Source organism: Myotis myotis, unplaced genomic scaffold (genome assembly GCF_014108235.1).
Source record: "Myotis myotis isolate mMyoMyo1 unplaced genomic scaffold, mMyoMyo1.p scaffold_m19_p_17, whole genome shotgun sequence".
NCBI classification, from domain to species: Eukaryota; Metazoa; Chordata; class Mammalia; order Chiroptera; family Vespertilionidae; genus Myotis; species Myotis myotis.
Genome location: NW_023416321.1, coordinates 22,038,733 through 22,064,110, shown reverse-complemented (window position 1 = coordinate 22,064,110; position 25,378 = coordinate 22,038,733). Strand labels below are relative to the sequence as shown.

The following is a 25,378-nucleotide window of genomic DNA, read 5'->3' as shown; positions in this document are numbered from 1 at the left end:
GGTGCAAAGCAACAATGTGAGTTTCCTTATGGCATAGTTGCTTTAATGTTGCGCTTTACATTCTCCACTCTACTAAATATTCAGAAATTAGACTATAGAAAGAAGGAAAAAGCCAAATTTGTCATTTATTCTAATAACACCCTTCATCTTCCCAAGGGTCAGGCTGAGTTCTAGGATAAGTGATTTCTTATTTGGTTTACTTTCTTGTTTTTCAGTCAATGGAGGAGGACCCTTGGTCAAGGCTGAACTCTAAGGACCACGTACCTGCCCTTGTTCGTAGTAATGCCTTCTCAGAGAATTACTTAGAAGTCCCAGCTGAGGTAGCTCGAGGGAATGTCCAGGCTGCAGTCTTACCCTCAAAAGATCTAGAGCCACTTGAAGAAAACTGCACTAAAGCCCTGACATTAAGGATACATGATTCTTTGAATAATAGCCTGTCAGTTGGCCTGGTGCCTACCAATTCAACAAACACCATTATGGACCAAAAAAATTTAAAGACGTCAACTTCAGGTCAAATGAAAGCCCAAGAAGTTGAAAGAACCCCTCCAGCAAATTTTAAAAGGACATTAGAAGAATCCAATTCTGGCCCTCTTATGAAGAAGCATAAACGAAATGGTTTAAGTCGAAGTAATAGTGCTCAGCCTGCAAGCCTCGCCACAACCTCACAGCGAAAGAACTCTGTTAAACTTACCATGCGGCGCAGACTTAGGGGCCAGAAGAAAATTGGAAATCCTTTACTTCACCAGCACCGAAAAACTGTTTGTGTTTGCTGAACTGTATCTGAAAAATGGCTTTTATCCAAATTTAGGATATAAGGCTCTTGAAGATGGTGCCGAAGTTGAACTTCTAAAAACAGGACAAAATAAAAATGGTTTGGCTTTTTGGAATTCAACAGTTTAATCCTGGCCTTGTACTTGCTTGTATTATAAATGTGAATTTTATAGTTGTTAGGGTATATGTTGCTGTAAAATGTGTGTAAATTTGTATCCTTCACACAAACTCAGTCTCGTACTCTGATACACAGTAAATATAACAACAGGGCTAAAGGTTTTAAACTTTTAAAAATGCTTATTAAGTCACTTGTGATGAAACTATACAACTTTTTGAAGTAAATTATTAAGCAAACTGGAAAGTGATGTATTTTCATAGTGACCTGTGTTCCACTTAATGTTTCTTAGAGACAACTATTGTCTTTTAAAAATTATTTTTTATTTCTAATTTCATAATTCAGAACTAAATTTTTCATAGAAGAGAAGTAGCTGACTTTTAGTCTCCGTGTCCTGATTAAAATACTATGCACTATCTTTTATTTCAGTAACATTTTTCTTAAAAAAAAAAAAAAAATCATCAGATATACTCACTAAATCTTTGGAATAGAAGGCTTCTTTCCCTAAAAAAAAAAATGCCCCTCTCAGTTATCCCCAACACTCAGTGGCATTATTAGGTCTTCAAGTAGTTACCCTCTTCTAGTGTTTGCATAAAATATGTGTGAAGTTTTTCTTGCTATTTCAATAATGGATGGTGCTGCTAATTCCCAACATTTCTTAAATTATTATTTTATATATCATACAATTTCATTGATTATATAGATATGTTTGTTCAGCTAATAAATCAGTAAATTGTTTGTGATATTGCTGGATTTTTATTGTTGGTTTTAATGATATAAACTTTCTGTTGTGCCATACCGTGCTTTTAGTAACTTAAAATAAATGCATTGTTCATTGAAACAGGCAAAATATCTTAACAGTAAGAATATGGTTAAGTCAGTTATGGCTTATAACATTTGATGACATATTGCAATTAAAAGTGAATAAAACTGTACTTTGGTGATGTAGAAAAAAACTAAAAGGAACTAATACTAAAGCACTATGTCATTTTAGTGTGGTGAATTGTTCTACAATGAGGAATTTTTAAAATTTATTAATTTAGGACAACATCTCATTGAAAGATTGAAGAGTTGATTATCTATATATATAAAATTCTAATATGCAAATATACCAAACGGCAGAACAACTGAACAGCTGGTTGCTATAATGTGCACTGACCACCATGGGGCTTGCACAGAACATGGCGGGTATCGACTGCGGCGGGATGGTGGAGCAGGTGAGCAGGAGCGCCAGACCAAGGCGGGGCACCTGTCACTGTCATCAGGGCGAGCCTCTGGTGGTTACTGAAAATTCTTTGCTCCCGCGTGCCACCATCCTGCCAGGCACTCGCACCTGCTGCTGGCACCGCCCCACTCACACCCACTGCTGGCTCTGGCCCTAATCGCTCTGTCCGGCAGCAGGTGCGAGCGGGGCAGACACCGTCAGCACATGGGAGTGGGGTTGCAGGTAGACGAGACTGGGGGCCACTGCAGGAGGGGCCGGGCAGGGGTGCAGAGGATGGGCTGAGACCTGCTCCTGTGCCCACCGCAGCCTCACGGCCCACAATTCCTTTCAAGGTGCATGAATTCCTGCACTGGGCTCCTAGTATACCTATAATATGCTAGGTACTGCATAATTGGAAGCATACTAGTTTTCCATAAGAAAAATAATTTGAGGACCAGTGGTCTGGGAAAAACATTTGTGGCTAGTTTTTAAAAAGGTATTTTGGGCCCTAGCTGGATAACTCACTGGTTAGAGCATCATCCCGATATGCCAAGGTTCTGAGTTTGATCCCTCTAAAAAAAATAAAACAATTTTTGGATCATAGTTTGGTTTTTAGATCTTTCAAGAGAGACATAGCAACTTAGAAACATTTTTTAAGTCAATTTATTGTGAAGGGTTTTTCCACAAATTAGATCTGTAATACCATGTTAGCTGCCCAAAGTAGAAATTCAACAAATCTGAATGTATAGTAAAAGCAAAGAAAATCCATTCAGCTGCTATTTACCTTTTCTGCCAGTGGTTTTAAAGAGAATAATCTAATCCTGTCTATATGAAATTAAAATTTCCGTTTGACTCGAGTAATGGATTAAGTACTCTTTAATGCAAAAATGCCACAGCATTAATTCCTTCATAAATCACATTTTTAGTGCAATAGGGTCTAATTATATGCCATACTAGTAGTTATCTAATACTGGAAACATTTTTGCCTTGACACATATAAATGCAAATGCTAAAATTAGCTCTTTTCTGTATGTGTTCCTTGGGCTATGTTCAGATGTATTCTTTAAGGAGTTGAAGATGTTATGTAATCACAAATGTTTTAATGTTTCTATTTTTATTAAATTTTATTTGCCTATGTAACAAATCTGCATGATGGAAAATTCATGATGTATAAAATGGTACATAATGGAAAAACACCAAGTCAGTCCCCAAGGCTATCAGTATTTCCCCCCTTTTTTGTGTATTCTCTCTGATAATCTATGCATAGACTGAAACTATGTGCTTACTGCTTAATCTTATCTTTTGAAGATTGTGTCCATAGCAGTACATTATAGAGCCTCATTATTTAGTACTAGATGCCCAGTGCACGAAATTCATGCACTTGGGTGGGGAGAAGGGTGTCCCTCTGGGGATGTCCAACTGACGGCTTGGGCCCACTCTCCTAAACTGGCAGTTAGACATCTTAGTGCTACTGCAGAGGCGGGAGAGGCTCCCGCCGCCACCACCACTGCACTTGCCAGCTGTGAGCCCGGCTTCTGGCTGAGCAGCCCTCCTCCTGTGGGAGCACACTGACCACCAAGGGCAGCTCCTGCATTGAGCATCTGCCCCCTGGTGGTCAGTGGGTGTCATAGCGACCGGTTGTTCTACCATTTGTCCGATTTGCATATTAGCCTTTTATTATATGGGATTCTGTTTAGTCTATGGATATTTCACTTTTCCACTACTTAACTATGTCCACTAAGAGGAAAACACTATTTCTTCCTTTATGCACAGAATATTCTGACATAAGATGTATGGGTTTTCCTACACCAAGTAATTCTCTAATTTCTGCAGACACCAACTGGATGTCCTACAATTCAATTCAGTTCTGTATCTACCTGGAGTTATCGGAACCCACAAATTAAGAGCTCAGTCTCCAAAGACTGCATCCACTTCAGATACCAATTACAAATCACATATACTTTTGATCAAGTGGCTATAAATCAGGGTTTCTACAACCCCATCCACAGGTTTGATAATTTGTTGGTAAGAGGCCTCAGTTCCTTGCCATATGCGCCCCTTCATAGGGCTTCTCACAATATATCCATTAACTTCCTTTTTCAATATTTTGTAGAACAGGTTCTTGACCTATTTATCTCATGCCTTAAAGATTAAAATATGGTAGTTATGAAAAAAAAATTTTAGTTACATATTGCATAAAAATACCTCAAAATTTAGTAGCTTAAAACAATAACCCTAGCCCGTTTGGCTCAGTGGAAAGAACATTGGCCTGTGGACTGAAGGGTCCCTGGTTCGATTCCAGTCAAAGGCACATGCCCAGGTTGCAGGCTTGACCATCAGTAGAGGACATGCAGGAGGCAGCCAATCAGTGATTCTCATCACTGATGTTTCTATCTCTTTCTCCCTCTACCTTCCTCTCTGAAATCAATTAAAAAGGACAAAACATCTCTCTCTCTCTCTCTCTCTCTCTCTCTCTCTCTCTCTCTCTCTCTCTCTATATATATATATATATATATATATATATATATATATGAAACAAAGTAGAGCCCTGCCGGTGTGGCTCAGTGGTTGAGAGTTGACCCATGAACCAGGAGGTCACAGTTCAATTCTTGATAAGGGCACATGCCCAGGTTTTGCAGGAGGCAGCCAATTGAGGATTCTCTCTCATCATAGATGTTTCTTTTTTTCTCTCCCTCTCCCTTCCACTCTGCAATCAATAAAAACACTAAAAAAGGAAAAAAATGAACAAGGCAGAAACCACAATGTCTTTTGTAACTTAACCTCAGAAGTACCATGTTAATTCAGCTGCATTTTATTAGTCACACAGATAAATGCAAGAGGCAACGACATACTCTAACCGGTTTGGCTCAGAGGATAGTGTCGCCCTGTGGACTGAAAGGTCCCAGGTTCAATTCCGGTCAAGGGCATGTACCTTGGTTGCGGGCACGTCCCCAGTATGGGGTGTGCAGGAGGCAGCTGATTGATGTTTCTAACTCTCTATCCTTCTCCCTTTCTCTATGTAAAAAAATCAATAAAATATATTTTTTAAAAAAAGAGGCAACCACATGCCATGAATACTGAAAGGTGTGTGTCATTATTGGCCATCTTGGAGGTAGTCCATCACAATCTAGAAAGAATATAGGAGACCTTCAAGATCATCTTCCAACTGACTAATAAAGACAAAACATAGCAACATTTCGAAACTCAAATTGAAAATACGGTTTTGGAGATTAAAAATGGCGGCAGAGTAAGTGGATGCTGCATGGACATGTTCCCAGGAACAAACTGAAATTACAACTAAAATATAGAAAAACTGCCTGAATAATCAACAGAAGACTTGCTGGAGAGAACCCTGATACCCTAGGACCAAAAGTGGAGACCACATAGCAGATCTACTTAATACATAGTCACAAACCCAAGCAGGCAGCCAAAATGAGGAGACGAAGAAATAACCTCCAAATGAAAGAACAAAATAATTCTCCAGAAGAAGAGATATGAAATAGAGGTAAGAAATTTATCTTACCTCTGAATACAGTTCAGAGTAATGATGGTAAAGATGCTCAACAGCATGAGAAGAGATATAGTACTATGAAAACAGAAATAATGACATAGCACCAATAAAGAACACATTGGAATACACAGCAGATTAGGGGAAGTTGAGGATCCAATCAGGGAATCAGAAGACGGGTAGAAAGAATATAGGTTTTTTTAAATATTGCATTCATAAGCTGTATACTAGGTTTGTTTGGGTAACAACATTAATGATGTTATTTTCATTATCTTGTAGATATTTGGATGATTAAATACAGGGGTGGGCAAATAATTATTAATAAATAATAATACAACTGTAAAGCTAACCCTCCTGTCATAAGTTACTTCAGATTTTAAAGCAGTCTTTATCCAGGGTTGAATGGGGAAGGTAATATATGGGAAAGTTAGAATATGTTCTGGAGATCATTAAAAGAGTTGATGAAACTAATTTTTGGTCTTTGTCAATAGTTTTACTTTCTGGAATATTTAATTATAAATACCAATTCCATATTTCGGGATAAATTGTTGGGTTTTGACATGTAATTTTTCCTGTTAGGGAATAGAGCATTATGGAGAACAAAAATGAAACAAATAATCCCTTCTGTTAAAGAGCTTACATTTTAGTTACATAGACAATAGAATGATACATTCATCAACAGAGAACAATTACAAAGTAGTATTGATGTGTGAGAGACAAAAGGCAACTACGCTTCAAAATTTGCCTGGGACAGTCCTACTTTAACCTTTACCTTTTTTTTTTTTTTTTTTTTTTAGATATGTTTTTATTGCTTTATTTTTAGAGAGAGAGGAAGGGAGAGAGAAACATTGATTGTCTGCCTCCTGCAGGCCCTGTCTAGGCATGTGCCCTCACCGGGAATTGAACCAGTGACCTCTCAGTGCATAGGATGACACTCAACCAACTGAGCCAGGGCACCCTTTACTTTTTAAAATATTTATTATTGTTGACAGTATTACAGAGGTCTCTCATTTTCGCCCCCTTTAATCCTCTCCACCCAGCCCCTTTCTACCCCCAACAGGTCTTCACCAACCTATTGTCCTTGTCCCTGGGCTATGCATATAAGTATATAAGGTCTTCGGTTTATCTCTCTTTGTCCTTCCGCCTCCACATGGAGGTATGTCAGTCTGTCGTTTACCTTTTTTAAAAATTTTGGTTGATTTATTAGCAGTATTGTAACTGGACAATCAATGGGTCTATGGTGCCTGTCACTACTTGAGCCAATTAAGCAGAGACAGGGTTGAGTCATATATGAACCTTTATTCCAATACTGCCAGCAGTATGGGGGAGCAGCAGGTCATTGACAAAAATCTGCTCTGCAGCCCCCCATAAGCCAGCTGCTTATATATGGTAAGACAAAGATTACTTGGGGAAGTAGGGATTACAGGCATGGGGAAGTAGGAGGCAGGGGTGGGACTCCATTGTTTTGGCAACATGCTGTTAATCTTCTCATAATAGGCAATTGAGTGTGAATGGACCCCATTCCAAGGTTGACTCCCAGGTCCAAGGTTGACTCCCTGGTCCAAGGTTGACTCTCAGGTCCCGAGGCCTACAATTCCCAGCCAGGTCAGAATGTCCTTTCTTTAACCAACACAAGTCAATATGGTTAACAGAGTGTGGACGAAAGGGGCCACATGCTGACCTGACAAGCTCAGGAGAGGCCTGCATGGCAGTTTTGCAGACTTGGAGACCTAAAATAACCACAAAGGATGGACTGAAATTAGACTTTAACTAAAAGCAGTTATGGTGGGCAGTTACATCCTAGGCCAGTATCTTCACTGACAAGGTCAACCTTTACCGTAACTGAGCCTATCTGTCTTTTTCATCTATGATAACATATCCTTGAAATGTCTGAGTAACTTGTGACTTCCTTGTATCTGGAGCCCCTGGGGCACAACCAGGTGTGCTGGGTCCCAGGACAGATACAACAATTTCCTTCATCATCATGTTAGTTGTTCCTGCACCCACCTAAGTATGTGTCCATCATTTTACTTTTTATCCTATCCCATAGGTTCCCCCCCCCCCCCCCCGCTTAGCTTAATCCCTCCTCCTTAATCTATCACCAATGAATTTCATGTAACTCACCTATGTTCCTCCTTTGATTGGAATGTATAAATACGGATGTAACCCCGCCATTCTCCGGAGCACTATCTCAATCTGTTGAGGTTCTGCTTCCTGGCATATGTTGACAGTTTGGCTCAAATAAACTCACAAAAATTCTTTACAGGTTTCAATGTTTTTTTTACAATAACATTAATTGGCGTAGTCGGCAGGATTCCAAAGAAGCTCACCCTGGACCACCTTGCGGACTTGGGCTCGGTGCTAGGATCCAGCAAGGGGCCCATTGAGCCCCGCCGGCTCCCCGCCGTACCAGGTGAACTTGGGTGAGTTGTCTCTTGGATCCAGAACCTTCCCTTCCTTTGGTCGAAGGTCAGACTTTATTTGAGCTGTTTTAAAATCCTCAAGGTGGAACCAGGGTTGATAAAGACCCCAGGTTAAGGGTTCACGGAACCAGGCTAAGGCAGGACTAGAGGAAAAAATGGGTGGCTGGTTTTGATTTCGGTTCTTTAATTGGTTTTGCTTTCTGAGAGTCTGAACAAAAAAGAAAACCTTTGCTGTATAAATGAGAGTTGAACTCGTTTAACTCTGAAGATAAAGGGGCACATCCTCCCTCCTGCCCGATTCTTGGGTGTTCTTAAGTGACTAAGAACCTTTGTGGAGGTGTCAGTGGTTATACCTCAGGACGTGCAGGAGCCCCACAGGGAAATTCCAACTCAACTGTAATTAACTGACTGGCTCATCCTGGGGAGCGCCCATAAGGCCTGGTAAGCCAGCGCCCGAAGCCCTTCTGGGTGTTTTAGACAGCCAGGAGAGAAACCGAGACACGTAAGAGGGTTGAATTGCGACATGAGGGGTGACAGCCTCATGGAGCTCAACCCATAAGCAGTACATTTTTGCAACCCACTACATAACACCCCTAGAAAATTTACTCAGACTCTACAGATATTCAATAAAAATAAAGAAAATTAACATGGGAAATTGTGCCTCCAAGGCCAGAAGTTCCCATGACCCCAGCCCTCATTTAATACTCCTGATAGGAAGCCTTTACTTGCAAGTACTTTACAGAAATGGGAAGATTTAGCTAGAAAATATTAACTGAGAAATGGCTAAAATGCAGTTTGTTTGGGGTACCTATGTTAATATTTTGCATGCAGAAATTAGAAAATGCCAGATCTGAAATTAAACTGAATGAGTACATGGAAAGCATATCTTGATTTGGAAATTAGAAGCTTCTAGAGAAAAGCATAGAAGAAATTTATTCTAATAAGATGGTAATTAATAAAATTTTAGAGACTGTCTCATAACTATTCTGAAGTTAATGTCTACACCCTGTTTTTTCCTTTAGCCCATTGTTTGTTTGTTTGTTTTTTGAATAGTCCATTGGGAATATACTGAAATTCTAGAGAGGGGAAGTTCCTGAACCAGGGACAAAAGACACTGCTTTGGTAGTTTCTAATGCTGGACATTCTCTGGTGTAAACTTTTAGTGTGTTCTGTGTGCCTATATAAGAGTATTGGTGTTTTTGTGTCTTTGTAGTAGTGAAATAGGAAAAAATTTTAAATGTCTTTCTATTAATCATGACTTTGGGAAAAATATGCCATTTGAGTCATTTGCTGAAACTTCCCCAAAGCAGGATGTGGGGAAGGGAAGAAGGGAGCACATGGCGATCCAATATGGATGCCTCCTCCCAAGTATTTTAATTTAAAGTCTCCTTCTCATAATTGGAAAGTTTTACAAAATTTAAAAAATACGTCTGGGATTTCTGTTCATGTGTAAAGAGAAAACCTGGCTTGGAATTAATGCGCGCATCGTCCGATTTTGGACATTTAGATAGAGCTTTGAGCTGGAGTCTCTTTACAAATGTACAGAATAAAACCCAAGACTGATTATTTCCTAAGAAAAATGGTGAATTTTACCCAGGAAAGGAATACAGGCTTGTTCTAGCAAAAAGATTGGTATTTTTCCATAATAAAGTGATTTTTTGAAATGTTAATGAGGTCTATTTCAAGTTAACTTTAAGACCTCCAAAAGAAAATTCGATAAAATTGTCTCTGTTACAAAAATTTGCCAAAGTAAATGCCTTAAAATAATAATTGGATTTGAATCTCAAGAATTATTTAAATATATTAATTATAAAAATCTAAGTAGCCTGATAAAAATACTGGCCCTTTGTTAATTAAAAAGGCTAGCCACGCCTTTCTAATGGAGAAAGGGGCTAGTTGCTTTCTAAGCAAAGAATTTCTCTAGCAAATTCTTAAAGAATGTGATCAATTTACATCTGAATGGTCCAGGTTAGACCAAACTTTCGTCAGCTGAAAACAGTTTTTCCCTGCGGCTGCGATCTTGTGGCCAATTCTGAAATTTCCCCGCAGGCAAGCAACCGGCAAGAAACTATGTAGCTACAAGTTTGCTTCTTGACTTTCCCCAGAAAAAATGGTCGTTTTAAAGTCAAGGGCTGGGCCAGGCCTGTTTGCCAGCCTCAAGCGTTGTTTTCCAGAGCCGCTGGGAACTTGGGACCTTGGAGCTTACTGAATCAAATGATAAAAACTTATGTCTAGGTATTTTGAAGTGACATAATACATAATATTGATCTGAGTGTGCCTCGTACGAAATCTAGAGGATACAATTGAATCTGTTGGTTGATTGTGTCTTGTATTTTTGAAGTTTATTCTTAAAAATGTTACTGATTGAGAAAGGCTAAATATTTGACTTGCCAGCTAAAAGTTTAAGGTTCGGATTGAATTGGAAGAAATTGTGTAGTTGTGGTAGCTAGATGCCTAGAGTGTAGAAATTTATTTTAGAGAAAATAATTTTTGCTTTCTCTGAAATAATTAGGAATTCAAAATATGCTGCTTTTTGTTCTGATTTTAAAAAAAGAGGATTAACTCTGTGATCTCAACTGAAATTTTTAATACAAAAACCAGTTTAAATTTAATTGCAAAGAACAGTGTAGACAGTCACCACTTTGGGCTGCCTGACTTGACAACCGCCTTAATGGCCACATGGCTTGCCGCTCCCCTGGGGGCCACCATTTGAAACAGCAAAGGCTAACCCCTCCCTTTGAATTAGCCAATCAGGAAAGACCATGCGCCTGAGCTCCAGTCAGGAGTAAGGGACGGGTCACTGGGTTGTTAAGGCATCTGCATCAGAAAGAACTTGCAGAGATTCAGAGCCAAGTTCAAACAGGAAACTCTCGGGGGTGGGGGGGGGTAGCCTATGTCCCATCAGGGACTGGGCAGCCAAGAGTCAGGATCCCCGTGGGGGCATCTGCCAGTGATGCTCTGGTATTTGCTTTTCACAGATTGGGAGTTTATGAATTATTTTCAATGCTGAATACACTGCTTGCAATAAGTCATGTGCCTCATTTTAAAATCTTACATATTTATATTATAGAAAAGCAAAGTTTTTTTTATCAAATCTATAACCATGCCACTTTTAAATTTTGTCATTTGTGGAAAGCTTTATTCTGATGCATTTGTAGGTATATTATATGTTTGGAAAAAATCCATAAAAAGGACTCTGACTTAATCTAAATTGCAGGCTTGTAAGCAGGTCATATTTTTGAACTGGATGAAGATTTATAGAACTTCAAGGAATAACTGAATTCAAAAACTACTGGCAAATAATCAGGATAAACAAAAACAACTATGGGACTAAATAAATTGAGGATAATTATTCTTATGACTGTTTAAAATATTGTTGACTTTTAAATCTTTTGTTTCCCAAATATAAGGAAAAATAAAGAGCAGACATTCTGCATTGTAGGAACTAACAAATTGGTAACAGATTCATTTCGCAGTGCACTCCCGGGCGATGAAGATTTCAAAGATCATGGCTTACAACCAGGAGATTTGGTGTGTTGGAAAAGACACCAAATAAAAGACTCTCTCCAACCTCGTTGGAGAGGACCTTACCCGGTATTACTAACTGACCCATGTCCAGCTAAACTTAAAGGAGTTAGCTCTGGATTCACATTTCTCATTTGAAAAAGGCACCTGACTGTGAATGGACATCTACTCCTATCTCTGACACCCATCTCCATCTGCAACGGAGATAAGAGACTTTTCAAGGAAGAGAAACAGCTGAGGCCTTTCGAGGACGAGAAGTCGCTGACCACGGAGGCAGACAGCTATCCCAAGACGACGTCAACAAGGCCTGTATGCTCACAAACTGATATTGCTTGCCGTGGTGACTCAAAGTTTTTAATGGGGCATGTTATCTGTCTTTATTGTTTAAGTATGTGTTTTTGTTGTTTAAAATTGTTTAGCTAGTGAAATTTCTGTTTGTGTCTCTTAAAAAAAAAATGAATGTATTGCTAATCTGAGGAATGTTAATTATTTACATGTCACCTAAAAATTAAGGCTAAGAGTCCTAACTAACTGGAAAGTATGGCTTTGCTGTGATGGAGGAAGGTAAAGAGAAATACTTAATGGAAGGTCTGAGGCATGGTTATGCATTTTTGAAGGACATAGAAAGAAGGTTTGAAGGCTAATTTGAAAGTGTGAAATTTGTGAAGGTTGTGTATGTGATGAGAAGGAAGAGAAATGTTGAAAGAAAGTTGAATGCATGATAGGCCAGTAAGCTGGGACAAGTAGAATAGGGAAACTGAGCAGAAATCCTATCTTCCCTAAACCAAGGACACTTGGGAGTAAATGATTTGCATTTGCCTCCCTAAACAAAGGTTAAATAGTTTATGTCAATCTGATTAGTGTCATTTGTTGTCCACACCCAGGGACAAATGAACTTAGAAAATAAGCCTTATTTTGATTAGTTCTTTTATTCAGGGGGAGCCAACCCGGTCCCTCCCTGCAACATGAGTAATAAAATGTATGCTAAGGAATTTTAAAATTGCTCAAACCTCACTGCCTTGGGTCCGGTTCTGCGTGTGTAAGAAGGGACAGAGTAAGGTTTAGTAGCAGAAGTGAAGAGGCAGGCAGGATAGGAGCAGGCCAGAAGAAGCTGGCAAGGCCATCCAAACCACCCGGCCGCTATTGGCCAGAGCGCCTGAGGCAGACCTAGCTCCCAGAAAATTCCCCTATGTTGTGTATCTAGTTGTAAAGGGTGGAAAGCAGCATGGAGAACAGACATGACAGACTGTAAAAACTCATGCACAAACCCAACAATGGGAACGTGCCTGTACCCTAAGCCCAGGCCAGGCACTTACGGGACTCATATGGTTCCCCAGGAATTTGGAAAATTTTAGATGGGAAATGCGATCTAAGACGTTGTGTCTTAAAAGCCCAGGTGCCTTGATTAGATCCTAAGCTTAAATTCCCAGAGGTTCAACTGGCCGGCATAGGGACCATCCTCAATAATACTAGAATACTTCCAATGGGAAGTAGATGGGCCATATTTAAAAATGATAAACAATGGGAACCCATCTATCTCACTGTCTGATTGTGAAAATCGGAAAGGTGAACAGTTATGCCCCCAATCCATATGGAATACTGAATTCACCCAGTCCCAGCCTATTGTATCTACCCCAACAAATAACAATAACTGGTATATGGGAAAGGGAAGTGATTTTTACTATAATATCACCAAGTTTACATTAAATAATACTGGAATATGGTGTAAATACTGAAATTATAGGTAGAATAACTTTGCCTGAGGTTCATAAAACCTATGATAACATTGATACTGAAAAGCCAATGTATTGGGAAATTGAACTTAATCCTCCCCATGAAATCATTTCTATGGAAACTAACTGGCCAAAAGAAATTAGAGCTTCTAGATAATGAAATAGTAGAGTCTTAATTCATCTAGCCAAACGTATCTTAAGGTACAAGTGACAGTGGATGAAGGAGGAAAACATATAATTAGCTTAATAAAAATTTATGATGATACATGTAAAGGGTTTTCTGGTTGCCTGAGATGCTTGTTACCCTCAGACTTTTTTTCTCGTCTAGTATTAGACATTTTCTGTTCCTAATCAATGTTGGTTTAGTATTGTTACTTTTGTTCCTGGTATGTAAATGTTATACTAGATGCAGAAAGACAAAACTTGACAAACAGCAAAAAGACTCGGATCATGGTGGCTCAAAAATTAGAAATGATCCAGACTATTTTTTTAACAAGGACATATAGGACCTGACTGCCTCCCATTTACCTGCCCTTTTTAAATAATAATAATTCGACCAAATGCCATCTAAGGTTATAGTCTTGCCCCATCCCCAGTGGTCCACCTGTTCAGCAAAACATGCTGACACTGAGACTTCCTAGGAATGAGCCTTCCTAGCAACATGGGATTCCATTATCCAACCAAAAGATTGGTCATCAATGCATCCTTTGGATTGATTTATGACCAAAAGAAGGATGTGTGAACGAAAGGGGCCACATGCTGACCTGACAAGCTCAGGAGAGGCCTGCATGGCAGTTTTGCAGACTCGGAGACCTAAAATAACCACAAAGGATGGACTGAAATTAGACTTTAACTAAAAGCAGTTATGGTGGGCAGTTACGTCCTAGGCCAGTATCTTCACTGACAAGGTCAACTGAGCCTATCTGTCTTTTTCATCTATGATAACATACCCTTGAAATGTCAGAGTAACTTGTGACTTCCTTGTATCTGGAGCCCCTGGGGCACAACCAGGTGTGCTGGGTCCCAGGACAGATACAACAATTTCCTTCATCATCATGGTAATTGTTCCTGCACCCACCTAAGTATGTGTCCATCATTTTACTTTTTATCCTATCCCAGAGGTTTCCCTGCTTCGCTTAATCCCACCTCCTTAATCTATCACCAATGAATTTCATGTAACCCATCTATGTTCCTCCTTTGATTAGAATGTATAAATACGGATATAACCCCACCATTCTCCGGAGCACTATCTCAATCCGTTGAGGTTCTGCTTCCTGGCATATGTCGACAGTTTGGCTCAAATAAACTCACAAAAATTCTTTACAGGTTTCAATCCTTTTTTTTTCGTTAACACAGAGCATGATTAATATTTACCATAACCATAGTCAGTCCCCAATATTCTGTTTTTTTGGCCCTAACAGTGTCTCATTTCAAGGTTTTGTGGGTAGAATGATACATTATATAGCCACCTTTTTTAAAATCTGTTTTTCCTTGCCCTAGCTGGTTTGGCTCAGTGGATAGAGCATCAACCTGAGGACCAAAGGGTCCCAGGGTCGATTCCAGTTAAGGGAACATACCTTGGTTGCAGGCCCCTCCTCGATCCAGGCCCTGGTCAGGGTTCGTGCAGGAGGCAACCAATCAATATGTCTCTCTTACATTGATGTTTCTCTCTGTCTTTCCCTCTCTCTTCCTCTCTCTAAAAAATCAAAAAAATATCCTTGGGTGAGGATTAACAACAACAAAAAAATCTGTTTTTCCTTTTATTTGACTGAAAGTTAACATATTAATGTTCACCATAGTTCTATGTGAAATCAAATTATTTCACCACTGCTTAAATCATATGATTATTATCCAAGTGTTTTTGGTGGCCAGAGTGAGGCAATGGTTTGCTTGAGGTTAAAAAAGGAATCCCAATCCTATCTAAACAAATACACAATAAAATGTCAAGTGACCTTAACATTTTGTTTGCATATGTATGAAGAGTTCCTTGACAATTCCCTGGGGACTGTAGGAAAGGCAATTTTATTTTTTATTTATTTATTTTTTAAAAAAAATATATTTTATTGATTTTTTACGGAGAGGAAGGGAGAGAGATAGAGAGCCAGAAACATTGATGAGAGAGAAACATCGATCAGCTGCCTCCTGCACACCCCCCACTGGGGATGTGCCCCGCAACCAAGGTACATGCCCTCGACCAGAATCGAACCTGGGACCCTTCAGTCCGCAGGCCAACGCTCTATCCACTGAGCCAAACCGGTTTTGGTGGAAAGGCAATTTTAGTCATTAGTGATTTATTATAGTGGACATTGTAGTAATTGGGATAACATAGAACTCTCTGACTTGAACTCTTTTATGCTGAAGCTGAATTTGCTAGCTGGGGTTGCTCAGTCAGAACAGATTGTTGAAAAGTTTCCCCAGGTCCCTTAACTTTGAAATTATTCATGAGCTGGCAATATGTACTAAGCACTCATATTAAAAAAATGATTACCATTCATTTTATTTTTTATTTGAAGGCTCATGAAAGAATCACACCATCTCTGCAGAGAAAAAAATGGAGGACTTAGAACTAGTTCATTGGTTAATTAGTAACTAGTTAATTTGGAGAAGTTTCTAACTGGTTCTTGTGAGGTTCGGGGCGCAGGAAACTGAGTCAGAGACTCCGGCAGATTGAAGGAGGAGAATTTATTCTGCGCTCTCGGGCGAGGTCCACAGGTCTTGGGGTTGGGCCAGTGCAGTCGCGCCGAGAGGGAGTAGGGGCATTTTTTCATACAGCTGTTCAGTGAGGGCAGTGGAGCATGAGCTGTGGGAGTTCCTGCCGCGGGGGTTTGTCACGGCTTCCAGGTGTCGTCATCTGTCTGGTAGCTGACCTGTTAGGAATTCCAGGGCGGGACCGTATCTGCGTCACCATCTACCTGGTGCACTGGCCTGTTATGGATCTAGGAAGGGCCCAGTATCTACATCACCATCTGCCTGGCGGAGGCATGCATCAGCTCCTGGACCCCCTTTCGACCTAACAGTTCTAAGAACTTTAAATTTATTTACTTCTATAAAAATCCTACAAGGCACATAATAGTCTTTCTACAGTTTACAAAGGATGAAACCAAGTCAAAGAAATTCAATTGCAACTATTTACTGGTTGACAATGGGAAGCAGTAATATTCCTCTGACGAGTTTTCTTTTAAAGCCATTCCCATGATGATGATGGACTCTATTATATTTTTATTTCAGTCACTCCTGACAAACAATACATGTGAAGAAATCAAAAATATCTGAAATATAAAACAAAATGTGGAAAGTTACAATTGTTCATCCTATCTGTACATGTCATCACTCAGTTGCTCAAGCTCAAAACACAGGCATCTTCTTTGATTCTCTCTTTTCCTCTATTCCCCATGCAATACATTATCAAGATCTTTCAGTTCTCTTTTCCAAAATATTCTGAAATTCACAGCTTTTCACTTCTAGACCCCTTCTCCCACCTGGTCTAATGAAATAGCCTCCATACTTGATCCAGTGCTTCCCTTGTCCCTTCCCTGGCAAAAGTTTATTTTCTGTTTAGTAGGTAAAATGATAGTTTAGAAATGTAAGTACGATCATGACACTTCCTAGCTTAAAGTCCTCCAACTGATTCTCACTCTAAAATAAAATTGAAACTCCTTATAAATCCTGTACAAAACCATAGTCCGTCTGGCCATTGCTTACCTCTCCTAACTAGTTTTCTATACTACTTCACTTTGCTTAAACCATAGTATTTTTCTCGTTCTTACTCAAAATTCACTTCCTTCTTAGAGCCTTTGTATTTACTGAGCGTTTGTTCAATAAGTCAATACATGCTATCACTGTTATACAGAAATGTAACTAACGAAACAACACCGGCGAGATTTTGATATCTTCCTTACGGGAGGCAGAAGGAGGGAAGGAAGGAGTCAGGTGTGGTCCATAAACCTAGATTAAACTGATATCACCCGCCGCGTCTCTCCTTCCGATCAGCACTTCCTCAGCTTCAGGGCTGCCCACCACCCTCTACCAACCTAGCTTCCCGGAAGATAAACACATTTACAAGGGCGGGGCAGAAGGCGGGTTCGGAATGGATGAGTGGCCAACTAAAAGTGATTGGCAGCTGCCATGTCCACGTGCTTTGAGCGTCTAACCAGCTGTCGCGAGAATTCCATGTAAACAGACCAGTCCCCGGGTCCTCGGATTCCCAGCCTGAGGCTCTCAGGTGAGGTGCACAGGAGTCTGGGCGTGATGCTTTCTGACAGACCCACGACGGTGCTGTCTGCAATGGAAAATACACATGTCCGTAATTCCTCCGGCCGGCGTTCGCAACCGAACATGACACCTTGGTTTTACCCGAATTTACATACTGTTTTGTTTTTCCTCGAGCCCCAGCGGATTGGATAGTTTCAGGAGGCGGGTCCGCCTCTTTTCTACTTGCTGGTTGGCGAAGCTGACCTTTAAGGGCGGTGCCCGGCCGCAGGCAGCTGGCTTCTGGGATTGGCTAGAAAGGTAGTTCCGCTGAGGCGTGGTAGGAAGTGGTAGCCGTCAATCACGAGGGGACTCCAAACAGTGAGGCTTGAGCTGGAGAACAGCGTTTACCGGCGGGCGGCCGGTGAGAGGGCTGGCGGGGCTGTGTCTTTGGGGAGGCTTGGAGAGGACGAGGGGCAAGCCGCGTGAGTGGAGAGGGCTTGACTGGCAGGGATTCGGCGAGGGGGAGCTGTGGAGATTGGAGGGGGAGGGGAGAGAGGTAGGGCAAGGGGCCAGAGGGCGGCCGGGGGCAGCGGTGGCACAGCGTTGGAGGTGAAGTGGGTAGCGCGGTACGAGCGTCTTTCAGGAGAGTGGGGCCTGAGGCACTGGCCACGGTCGTCTTCAGGAGACAGGGCCCTCATAGGACAGTTCTTGGGAGGTTCTGCTTGGAAAAAAAGGGTGGTGTGGGAATGAGAGGGCTGAGGGGCTGGAGGTGAAGACACCCATTGAGGAAGGGGTACCTGGGCTGGTTCGGGCACAGGGTGTTTTGGTTGTAGCATATGGGACTCATCAGTTTCAAAGTTGTCAAATAAGGTGATAGAATGCTCCCTACTTAGAAGTGAGGGTTTTAGGGGCTTTTCAAAATTAGTTCCAGGCTGTGGGCTCTCCTGAGCCCTGTAAGAGACATTTAATATTGCTGTCAGTCCTCCTTTAAACCTTAACCAAATACGCTCCATGCTCTTAAAACCTCCCTAAGGATTCAGATGCTTATTAGGGATGAGGATTCAGTGATGTGAGAGGAAAGGATAAGGGGCTTCTAATGTCATAAGTTTTTATTACTTATTTAGACTCTGGTGATTAGATTCCAATAGCAGGGGGTTAATTGTTTTTAAAAATCTTGCTAATTATGACCATGCAGTCTTTGTTTTAATCTTTATTTTTTTTTAAAAAATAAATATTTTTATTGATTTCAGAGAGGAAGGGAGAGGGAGAGAGAGAGAAACATTAATGATGAAAGAGAACCATCTATCAGTTGCCTCCTGCAGGCCCCCTACTGGGGCTGGAGCGGGAAACCTGGACATGTGCCTGATCGGAAATTGAACTGTGACCTCCTGGTTTGGCGCTCAACCACTGGCTGGGCCATCCAGTCTTTTTTTTAAAGATATAATTGACATATATTAGTTTCATGTGTACAGCATAATGATTTGATATTTGTATATATTGTGAAACAATCACCACAGTCAGTCTAGTTATGATCCATTACCACAGTTACAATACGCTTTCTTACAGATTACAACAGGCTTAGTTGGATGGTATTACCCTACTGTTCCATTTGGTCTTGAAATATTGTACCATGTGTATTTTAACTGTCTCAACATAAAATTTCAGTAAATTTATAAATTTTGGCTCATAGGTAGCACATTTGTTTTTATAAAGCGATCCTGCACTAGACTTCCCATCCATGATCTGGTTCTCTTACTTTTCTAGTTTATCTTAACAGTAGATCAAAGGGTCCAGCAAGAGTCTTAGCTAGTTTTGTGGTTCTGAGGTTTGGTTCAAATAAAAAAAAAAAAAACACTTGGTAATTAACCATAAACCTTTCTCCCTACTCCCAACAATGATTTTTTCTATTTTCTGTTCTGGAAACAGGTTTTGTGAATGAAGCTATGGCTACAGATTCCCCGAGGAGACCCAGTCGTTGTACTGGTGGAGTTGTGGTTCGCCCTCAGGCTGCCACGTAAGCAAATTTCAGAATAAGCCTGATAGCTGAAGAAAGATTATTCAGAATAGTGATGTAACACTCAGGTTTTCTTTTTGAACAGTGATTACTTTTGTAGAATCTATTTAATTTTGGCTTTGTAGGATGATAAATACCATTGCCAAGGTCAAATAAAAGGAATAATTGGAGGGTTAAATTGATGTATTCAGCATATTTACACAGTACATGAAAAGCACTATGTAAATCTTAAAGAGTAATGTTTTTTCATAGTCCAGGTTTAACAATTAGTGGGTTATTAAACCATTTGCTGGATCAGGACTATTATTCAAAAAAGAAATAGAATTAATAGAAAATAGAGTTGAGAGTATTGTTTTATGGCACATACAGAGATATATCTGTTTACTAGATTGTGATGTAAAATGTATTTCTTACACTAAGACAGTGATGGCGAACCTTTTGAGCTCGGCGTGTCAGCATTTTGAAAAACCCTAATATAACTCTGGTGCCGTGTCACATGCAGAAATTTTTTAATATTTATTTTATATATGTAAATGCCATTTAACAAAGAAAAATCAACCAAAAAAATTGAATTCGCGTGTCACCTCTGACATGTGTGTCATAGGTTCGGCCATCACTGCACTAAGATCCCAGCCAGAAAGTTTTTTTTTTTTTCCCCTAGGTGAGGATTTATTTATTTATTTATTTATTTTTTAATTGCTTAAAGTATTACAAAGAGTATTACATATGTCTCCTTTTTTCCCCCCGCCCTTGACAATCCCCTTGTCAGCCAGAAAGTTTTAAAGTCAATGTCATAAAGAGTACATGTCTATATTTTTTTATTTTTGTTATTGTTAATCCTCACCTGAGGATATTTTCCCATTGATTTTTAGAGAGATTAGAAGGGAAGGGAAGAGACAAGAAAGAAACATCGATGTGGGAGAGATACATTGATTAGTTGCCTCTCACACATTGCCCCAACCAGGGCCAGGGACCTAGCTTGAAACAGAGGTACACTCCCTTGACTCGAGGCCCTTCAGTCTGGGAGCCTATGCTGTATCCACTAAGCCAAACTGTCTAGGGCTGCATTTCTATATTTTAAGCCTTCTTTGACAAAGCATATGAATACTTACTTAAAAAAATCCTTATGTTTATTGATTTTTAAGAAAGAGGAAGGGAAAGAGAGGAAGAGAGAGAGAGGAAGAGAGATACAGATAGAGAGAGAACCATTGATCAGTTGCCTCCCATATTCGCCCCAGCCGGGATTGGTGCCCTCAACCTATGTATGTGCCCTGGCTGGGAATTGAACCCCAAACCTTTTTGGTGTACAGTATGATGCTCCAGCCAACAGAGCCACCCAGCCAGGGCTATTATGTATACTTTCTAGGAGCATATAATCTAATGTGGTTTTAAGAAATGTATGTTAGAACCGGCTGGTGATCATGGTTGGATTTCCCAATAGGGGGCATGATGGGGTTGTGGGCTCAGTCCCCAGTAGTGGGCATACAGGAGGCAGCTGATCCATGATTCTCTCTCATCATTGATGGTTCTCTCTCTCTCCTTCTCCTTTCCTCTCTCTGAAATCAGTAAAAACATACTTAAAAAAGGAAAAGATATGTATGTTTGCGATCACTATAATCAATAAAAAAGATGCTAGCAAAATAGCATGAGAATGTAGAGTATTTTTGTGTGAATATTTTAGTATTTTAGATTTCAAAAGTTTTGTTAGGAAGCTAACATTTATAGTGTACTTCAAAGGCTGAATAGTGTTTGGGCAGTTAGAATCAAGGGTACATTTTAGGCAAAGGGAATTGAGTGAGAAGATGTGGGTAAGGCAAGCTATTTTCATGAATGAAACAGGAAAGTTGACTTACTATATGAAATAGGGTGAGGTGGACAATTAAGACCTTTCAATGCCTGGCTAAGGGGTTGAAACTCCTTTTCTGCTTTTTAAAAAAATATTTTTGATTTCAGGAAGGGAGAGGGAGAGAGAGATAGAAACATCAATGATGAGAGAGAATCATCAGTTGGCTGCCTTCTGCTTGCCCCCCCACTGGAGATCAAGCCCACCACCGGTGCATATGCCCTGACCGGGAATTGAACTGTCGTGACCTCCTAGTTCTGTTTTTTAAAATGTTCATAAGGGAATTGTAACATTTTGGATTATTTCCCTTGGGAAGTTTAGCATGTTACATAAAAAGTGCCTTTTTCAGAATAACAAAAGTCTTTGGGTAATAAGATATTTTACCACAAAACTTCCTTTTTTTTCCTCCTGCATCTCCCAAGGCTATATGTCTTTGTTAACTATGGACAGTGGCAATAAGCATGTTATTAGCTATGAGTTAGGTACTATTTCACTCTTCATTTTACAGGTGGAGAGGCCACAGCAGAGAGAAATTAAGTAAATTGTTCTTTGGTAACAGCCAAGAAGGGGAACCTGGATCAAATCCAGGCAGTTTGTCTTTTATATTCAACATTTATTGCTTTTTATAATGCAATACATAATTTTTGTGGTTTAAAAAATATCTTCGCCGAAACCGGTTTGGCTCAGTGGATAGAGCGTCGGCCTGCGGACTGAAGGGTCCCAGGTTCGATTCCGGTCAAGGGCACGTACCTGGGTTGCGGGCATATCCCCAGTGGGAGATGTGCAAAAGGCAGCTGATCGATGTTTCTCTCTCATCGATGTTTCTAACTCTCTATCTCTCTCCCTTTCTCTCTGTAAAAAATCAATAATATATATATATATATAAATATATATATAAATATATATATATATATATATATATATATATATATATAAATATCTTCATTCAGTATTCTTTTAATAATGCTTGAGCATCAACTCCATGCCTAAGTACTGGCTTATAGATTCTGAAGGTATAGGTAAATATGAAAGATGGATTCCTCTCTGTAATAGAGTTTACATTCTAGTGGGGGAAACAGTGAATAAGTAAAGGTAAAGTCATTACAGGCTTGGATCAGTGCAGTGTGCTATGATGAGAATGACAATGGGGAATATGACTTAAGGCTATCAGGGAAGGCTTCTCTGAGGAAATAACAGTTTAGGTGGAGATATGAAAGGGAAGGCTGAGAGTATGGGAAGGACTTTAGGTAGAAAGCTAGTGTAAAGGTCTTGATTGAAAGAGCTTGGTATAATCTAGGAATTGAAGTTGCATATGACTGAAGTAAAGCAAATTAAGGGAGTGGCAGAAAAATGAGTTTGGAGAGATAGGCCTAATCAAAATGTTTTGGGGTTTTTGGGCTTAATTAGCTCTGTAGGTATGTAAGGTATATATATATATATATATATATATATATATATATATATATATTTTAAATATATTTTATTGATTTTTTTTTTACAGAGAGGAAGGGAGAGAGATAGAGAGTTAGAAACATCGATGAGAGAGAAACATCGATCAGATGCCTCCTGCACATCCCCCACTGGGGATGTGCCCTCAACCCAGGTACATGCCCTTGACCGGAATCGAACCTGGGACCCTTCAGTCCACAGGCCGACGCTCTATCCACTGAGCCAAACCGGTTTCGGCTAAGGTATATTTTTACATAGGATTTAGGATCTCATTATATCCCTAAATGTAATTTTTCACATCTCTCTGGAATGAATTTGATTTGGTATTTTGAAGAAATTATTTTTCTCTACTTGCTGACTTCCCATTTAAAATACTTTAGTGTCCTTGAGTGTTTTAATACTTTCCCATGTCTTGTATATGGCAAAAGTTAGCTGTAGAAAAATATGGATTCATTTTTCTCTATGCATGTAAGGGACTAGGTTCATAACCAATTTAAAGTGAAGGTCACTATATACGGAGTCATCTGCAACAGGTTTTCTTGGTCTAATTAGGGCAGGGGTCCTCAAACTACGGCCCGCGGGCCACATGCAAATACAAATATTGTATTTGTTCCCGTTTTGTTTTTTTACTTCAAAATAAGATATGTGCAGTGTGCATAGGAATTTGTTCATAGTTTTTTTTTAAACTATAGTCCGGCCCTCCAATGGTCTGAGGGACAGTGAACTGGCCCCCTGTTTAAAGTTTGAGGACCCCTGAATTAGGGCAATCTGCTCAGACTCAAGGGGGAGGTTCTGCTTCAGCCAAGTCTTCTGTCATCACTCCTTCAAGTATGAGTTAGAAGTTCTCTATCTCAAGTTAACACATTGTTTGCGGGTAGTTTTTATCGTGCACTAACAGGTGGCGCGGGCCATTTTTGCAGTTGAATAGATTGATTACCGTTATACCTGGAAGTACATACATAATTCACCATTGTATGTGTTAGAGACCCAAATTTTGTCCTTTGGAATTCGTATATCTGCATGTTAGCATCCCTTTAGAGCAATAAAAAAGTATAAAAATTGCCAAAACCGGTTTGGCTCAGTGGATAGAGCGTCGGCCTTCGGACTGAGGGGTCCCAGGTTCGATTCCGGTCGAGGGCATGTGCCTGGGTTTCGGGCACATCCCCAGTGGGGGATGTGCAGGAGGCAGCTGATCGATGTTTCTCTCTCATCAATGTTTCTAGCTCTCTTTCTCTCTCCCTTCCTCTCTGTAAAAAATCAATAAAATATATTAAAAAAAAATAAAAAAGTATAAACATAAATGTATTATACGTTACCCGCATTCTACCGCTAGTCTATAAAAAACGTATTAATACGTGTCCCGCGCTCTACTACCAGTCAACGTAAAACGTATAAATACGTTTCCCTCACACAGTGTGTTAAGATAGCATGATTTTTCAGAAGAGATCATGTTTAGAATTGGTTAAGATCTCATTTGTATTTAATAACATTCAATGAAAGGAGAAATGTTAGCAGAATTATCAGGTAATGTGAATTAGGCTTTTAAAAAAATATGAGTGACCTTCTAAGGGCTTAGAAAGAATTTTCCCATGTTTGTCTTAAGCTGTCATGATAAATTTTATCCAATTCTCCCCTTTGCAGGGAGCAGTCCTACATGGAAAGTGTTGTGACTTTTCTACAGGATGTTGTGCCACAGGTAAGTGTTTGTGGTTTCCGGGACAGTAGGTTTTACCTTTGTCCAGGGAGCCTCTGAAATGGACTGTTTCCTAAACTTGATACTAGTATTATCAACTTCAAAAAGACTTGATGTTTTAGTATCCTGAATATTGGTAGTGAGAAACTATACGTGTTACTAGATGTACCTGAGTTTTGTGCTGACTGTGGCACCATTATTATTCCTCAGCATTTGCTCTCCTAAGAGGAACCAAGGTGAGATGCTAGTTGAGGGATGGGACTTGGGACTCTCTAGTTGGGTTCTGTTTCCACAGTCTTTCCCTTGTCCTGGTTAAATGATGCATGACTGAAGTGAGACAAGCAACACATGCTTTACATTTCATTAACTAGGTATTATGTTAACTAAATACTGAGCACAAATCTACGTCTCTTTCATATTGAGCAGTATTTCTATGCTACACAGAGTATGCCCTGTTACTTTAGCCTGTGAGAAAGTAAGCTCCTCTATGTCCAGGTGCGATGAAGAATGAGAGCTGCCCTCCTGGAATCACCTCTAGGGCACTGATGCCCAGACTTAACATAAGTATCACTTGACACGCTTATTGAAAATAGTAATTTCCAGGCCCCTCTCCCAGAGAGTTTGACTCAGTGGAATTGAGGTGGCATCTAGTAATTCGTGTCTGTAGTAAGAATCTCAGGTGATTCATGTGAAACATTAGCTTTGGGAAGCAATGTTTAGTGGAATTACTGAAGGGGAAGGTTTCTGCTTTCTTGTGGTGATGCCAGTATTCCCTGACTAAAAAAGCATCAGTTTGGTAGTCTGCTAACCACTATTAAAACGGCCAGTGAAAGCTGTATGGGCACTGGGTGAGTCTGCATCACTGAGAATGAAATAACTAAACATGGGCAAAGATTATCTTAAGTTGAG

General features: G+C 40.0%; 2 protein-coding genes and 1 long non-coding RNA gene across 18 annotated transcripts in view; 2 read left to right on the top strand and 1 right to left on the bottom strand.

Annotated features, from left to right (window-relative positions):
- Positions 1–1,629, top strand: part of PPM1D (protein phosphatase, Mg2+/Mn2+ dependent 1D) — a 35,320-nt gene extending 33,691 nt beyond the window's left edge. For both annotated transcript variants that reach the window (XM_036340254.1, XM_036340253.1), the window contains one exon: positions 216–1,629. In XM_036340254.1, the coding sequence (XP_036196147.1) occupies positions 216–773 (558 nt within the window). In that variant the 3' untranslated portion in view covers positions 774–1,629. The remainder of the gene's footprint in view (positions 1–215) is intronic.
- Positions 1,630–16,393: 14,764 nt separating this feature from the next.
- LOC118671657 lies at positions 16,394–17,348 on the bottom strand. The gene is made up of 2 exons (XR_004972800.1): positions 17,179–17,348; positions 16,394–16,548 (listed from the first exon to the last, which is right to left on the bottom strand). It is a non-coding gene; the product is annotated as an uncharacterized LOC118671657 (long non-coding RNA).
- A 126-nt stretch (positions 17,349–17,474) lies between these two features.
- The window catches only part of BCAS3 (BCAS3 microtubule associated cell migration factor), a 473,254-nt gene continuing 465,350 nt past the window's right edge, over positions 17,475–25,378 (top strand). For 10 of the 15 annotated variants that reach the window (XM_036340238.1, XM_036340235.1, XM_036340237.1 and 7 more), the window contains exons 1-3: positions 17,818–17,952; positions 19,397–19,484; positions 24,418–24,472. In XM_036340238.1, the coding sequence (XP_036196131.1) occupies positions 19,414–19,484; positions 24,418–24,472 (126 nt within the window). In that variant the 5' untranslated portion in view covers positions 17,818–17,952; positions 19,397–19,413. Of the gene's footprint in view, positions 17,502–17,802; positions 17,953–19,396; positions 19,485–24,417; positions 24,473–25,378 lie in introns of those variants that run through there. The other 5 variants (XM_036340232.1, XM_036340231.1, XM_036340246.1 and 2 more) reach the window with 5 other exon arrangements.